The sequence below is a fragment of the Macaca thibetana genome, chromosome 19 (genome assembly GCF_024542745.1).
Source record: "Macaca thibetana thibetana isolate TM-01 chromosome 19, ASM2454274v1, whole genome shotgun sequence".
Lineage (NCBI taxonomy): Eukaryota > Metazoa > Chordata > Mammalia > Primates > Cercopithecidae > Macaca > Macaca thibetana.
In genome coordinates, this window is record NC_065596.1 from 46,978,957 (window position 1) to 46,983,525 (window position 4,569).

The 4,569-nt window shown below is 50.1% G+C and overlaps 1 protein-coding gene across 1 annotated transcript in view; it reads right to left on the reverse strand.

Annotated features, from left to right (window-relative positions):
• Window positions 1–3,660, reverse strand: part of LOC126941718 (pregnancy-specific beta-1-glycoprotein 2-like) — a 4,563-nt gene extending 903 nt beyond the window's left edge. The window contains exons 1-2 of the mRNA XM_050768379.1: window positions 3,383–3,660; window positions 1,743–2,102 (exon numbers count right to left, since the gene is read on the reverse strand). Of these exons, the coding sequence (XP_050624336.1) occupies window positions 1,743–2,102; window positions 3,383–3,446 (424 nt within the window). The 5' untranslated portion in view covers window positions 3,447–3,660. The remainder of the gene's footprint in view (window positions 1–1,742; window positions 2,103–3,382) is intronic.
• Between the last annotated feature and the right edge of the window lie 909 nt (window positions 3,661–4,569).

The following is a 4,569-nucleotide window of genomic DNA, read 5'->3' on the forward strand; positions in this document are numbered from 1 at the left end:
GTGGAGGAAGAAGCTGTGCAGGACAGGGCTTGCCAGTTAGAATGAAGTGGGAGGAAGATGAGGAACACAGAGAAGCAGAGAGAGGCAGAGACAGCCTGGCAGTGAACAATGGGGGCTACAGTGACTTCAGAGGCCCCAGGGACCAGGTGCCCCCATTTCCACAGTCCAGGACCAGGGAGCCCTGAAAACCCTCCCGTGCCCAAAGAGCTTCAGAGTTACATGAGATGGGGTGTCTTTAGGGGCAAGAGGTAGTGGGGGGATGAAACATGGGTGTCAGCCTCTGAAGGACAAGAAAGAGGTGTGACTAGACCTCCTAGGATCCTGCGTCTGAGGTCCACTCTGTAAAGCAGTTATGGACCATTCATTTCTTCATTCAATTCCTTCATTTGTTATGCAAGAACTCCTGAGTGTGTGTCTCTCACTGGGCCTGTGCTGGTGCGGGGTGTGAGTGGGGAAAGAAAAAAAGATTCTCTCCTTTATCCTGTCATGCCAGTGACATGGACACTTTGGGAAACAGGATTTCAGGTTCAGTGATAGGGCTGAAGATCTGAGGGGGAGGCCTGGACATTTTTTGCACTGACTCTGACAGTTGAGGCAGCTGATTTAATTCTGGAGAACAAACTAATCAGCTGACCATTTGCTCTCACTCCTCTGAGGTTTGGATGCCTAAGAAGAGACGATTTGAGACAATAATTGACTATGGAGTCCTTGGAACCGAATGATTCGTCACTTCTGGTGGAGGAGAGGATGGGCCTGTGGCTGCAGACGACCTCATGTGACCCTGATCTGCCTTTTGTGTTTGTGTGACTCTGGTTCAGTGACTGTGCCTTCCTGTGCCTCAGTTTTCTCTCAGTCAAATAAGCTAAATGGCAAATGGACTGTGGCTTTTCATACTATCTGTGAATAAATTGTGAATTATTCAGTCACGTGACCTAATGCTTGGCACAGTGGGGGTGTTCACACAAACAGCATTTATTATTATTCACTTCCATGAGAGAGCACCTTTAGGTCAGATCCCTGTGGACAAGCTGCTGCCAGGTACATTTTCTCTCTTCTGTTTCTGCTTCTGGGGACATTAGAGTTTCTATGGAGTGTCCTAAGCCTTGCAAGGCAGTTGGCTGATGGCCTACAAAGCTTGTCTTTCTGTCCTCTCCACTCTGAGTGTCAGGTGAAGAAAGCTCTGTCCTTGCCTAGATGAGGCTCTGAGGGCTGAGCCCTGGCTGGTGAGCAGCTCCAGGAGACACAGTCCTCAGACAGCTGGTAAATCCTTTGTCCCAGTAAGCCCTGCCACAACCCAGCCCTGGCACAGGCTCCTCAGCTTTTTCTGGAGTAAGGATTAAGGGACAGGGGTCTGGGGTTGAAGCTTCTAGAGCTGAGCTTCTTTGAGAGTATCTTTGCCCCCTAGGCAAAGCCCTACTCAGTTCTCCAGGGTGTTTCTCAGGGTAAGGTTTATGAAGAGGGCATGAGGTGCTTGGCTGAGGCTGATCTCCTCGTGCTGAGCACCCCCCATCAGACTGTCCTTCTTGTGCAACAAGTGTCTACAGGGTCCGGAGACAGGAAAGGAATTCTGATCTGTTGAAGTTTGTCTCCTCTGTGTGTGTCCTGCACTAAATACCAAAACCCCAACATGGGACATAATGCAGAGAGGGACAAAGGCACAGTCCAGGCCTGACAATCCTGTGTGTGCAAAGTAGAAGTGACCCCCGCCCCCCAACACCCAGGGATCATGTGGAATCACTCACGATATAAGGTGAAATGTGCAGTTTCTCCTTCAGTCCTATCACCTCGCTTTGTGATTTGTATGGTGTAGGATCCTGTGTCCTTCTGGGTGACATTCTGGATCAGCAGGGATGCATTGGAATATACTGTTTCTCGTCCACTGTATGCAGGCCCAGCTATAACTGTTTCAGTATCTTTTACATATGATGTAACGTAAAGGTGGAGGTCCGTTTTTTGCCCTTTGTACCAGATGTAGCCAGTAAGATTCTGGGGCAAATTGTGGACAAGTAGAAGAACATCCTTCCCCTCAGAAACTTTGGCTGGCTGGGCTTCAATTGTGACTTGAGCAGTGGTGGGCGCGTTCCAGAAGATTAAAAGTGATGCTAGGAGGTGGAGAGAGCATCAGTCAATATTGAGACCTATGTATGGGGGTGAAAACATTGGGCCCTGGGTCCTGAGAAGATCTCTTCAATCATCAGCCTTGAAGATACACACACACACATACAAACACACACACACACCCCAGTAGGACAGTAGGACACACACACACACCCCTTTTGTGTATGTGTTTGTGTGTGTGTGTGTGTGTGTGTCCTACTGTCCTACTGGGTGAAGGTCAGCAGCATGACCTCCGTTCCTTCAACCCTTCTGACCTTGGCATTTTTCTGTTTGGAATCCTCTTCCCCAGGGATCTTCATGGCTCCCTGCACACCACCCTCAGGTTCTGCTCACATCAGGGCGTCCTTAGACTTCTTTCCTGATATGTCCTTTAGAGACCCTGGGTCTTCCCTTTCTGACCTTTCCCTGCTCTGCTCCCTCCGGAGCTCTTGTCAACACTTGACCTCACATTCTAGATCTCTTTGCATGTCTGTCTTCCTTCCCATGACAGCGTGAGCTCCATGAGGACAGGGACTTTTGTGATCTTGGTTGTACCCCAGTGTCTGAGACAGGCTGCAGACTTCTGTAGATGTGAGAGTTCCCAGGGCCCTCCATGCCTGGGTTGTTTCTTTTATTCTTTCCCCAATTGTTGAGGTTTTTTGCTGAGGACAGTGTTTCATGCCACACTTATATTTTCATTTGAAGTGTCATCTGATAATAGTTATTATTGTCATTTTTCAAAATGTGGTGTCCAGTGATGATTAACCAGGAAAACAGAACACTTGAGATTTTCCTACCTCTTACCAATTCTGGTTCAATGTGATTTTCCTGTTTTGACCCATGTCCCTCTCTGGTGTATTTTCCCCTATCCAGGCTCCAACAGAGCCTTCTTTTCTGTTTTTTTTTTTTTCTTTCTTCTTTTTTTTTTTTTTTTTTTTTTTGAGGTGGAGTCTTATACTGTCACCCAGGCTGGCATGAAGTGTCAAGATCTTGGCTCACTGCAACCTCTGCCTCCCAGGTTCATGCCAGTCTGTTACCTAAGCCTTCCAAGTAGCTAGGATTACAGGAGTACACCACCACAGCTGGTTAATTTTTTGTATTTTTCATAGAGACAGGGCTTCACTGTGTTGACCAGACTGGTCTTGAACTGACGTCATGATCCGCCCACCTCAGCCTCCCAAAGTGCTGGTTTCTTTTATTTCTTAGAACCCCATCCTCTCCAGGAAACCTCATCCAATCATTCTGCTTCCTCCTCCTGTCCTCTCCCAGGAAGTTCTCTCCTCACCTGTGAGCAGGAGCTCCTTCCAGGTGATGTGCAGTGTGCAGGCAGGCGCTGAGAGGGGCCCCATGGCCTGTGCTGCCTGCGTGTTCTCTCTGGAGATGAGCCTGGGATCCAGAAACTTTCTGAGCACGGCTGTCAGCTGTGCTGTCCTTCCTCCTTCTGTGCTGAGCCTCTTCCCGGGGCAGGAGCACTTCTCAGGCTCATGGGCGGGGTCTGTGCCCAGGACACTTCTCTGTCCCTTCCCCTCTCAGTCCTGCCTCCTTGTCCCTCCTTCTCTTTTTCCTTTTGTCTGTGTGTCAGGTCCCTGGGAATTGTGGAGACTTTTCAGCAGTGATTCTGTCACCAAACCTCAACACACACTATGTGCAGAAACACACACACACACACAAAAGAGACACACACAGTCACACACATACCCTGTAGGTTGGGCAAGCACAGTCCTGGGCCTCAGCCTCCTGCTGTCCCCATGGGTCTGGGTCGGGTGCACATTCACGCCCTTTGCCTTCTTTCCTCCCCATCTGGCTCTCCCCTTCAGTGCAGGAGGCTGGAGCTGCACCAGGTCCCTGTCACAGGGACACCCCATTGTGCTGTGGGTGAGTTGTGTGTTGGCTGATGACAGGAACCCTTCCTTTCTCTAATTGTGTCTAACTTGGCTGCAGCTTCCAAGGATGGATATTCAGGACCTGGGTGTCCCAGAGAAAAGTGTCCTTCCTGGAGGTGTGCAGGGTGAATCTTTCATGCCTCTTGGGAGGAGAGGCCTGTGCTGGTTGCTCAGTGGGGGCTGTGATTTCCATGGTCAAAGGACAGTTCTTAGTCACTCTATTGCTCCCTGGGGACTGGTGGCTGAGCTGGGGCTCAGGGTTTCTCCTTTCTTCCTGACCATTTTTGGTGTCCTCTCGTCTCTGCCCATCTGAGTGTCCTGTAATTACCACACCTTCCCCATGGTGGTGCAGGAGGAAGTGGGGAGTTACCCAGGAACCCCGTGGAACATGGCTCGTTGAGACGCAGGAAGGGGAGCTTGGGACAGAGCAGGGTTTCAGAGCTGGAGAGATCATCCCAACTTACTCCGTGGTCATGATGGGCTCAGCCCTCCATGTGCTGACATACCCAGGGGTCTGTCCTGAGGGTTTTGACATAGCCAAGCTGCTCTCTGTAGAGAAGGAACAGGCAGTCGCCAGAGATCCTGTTTG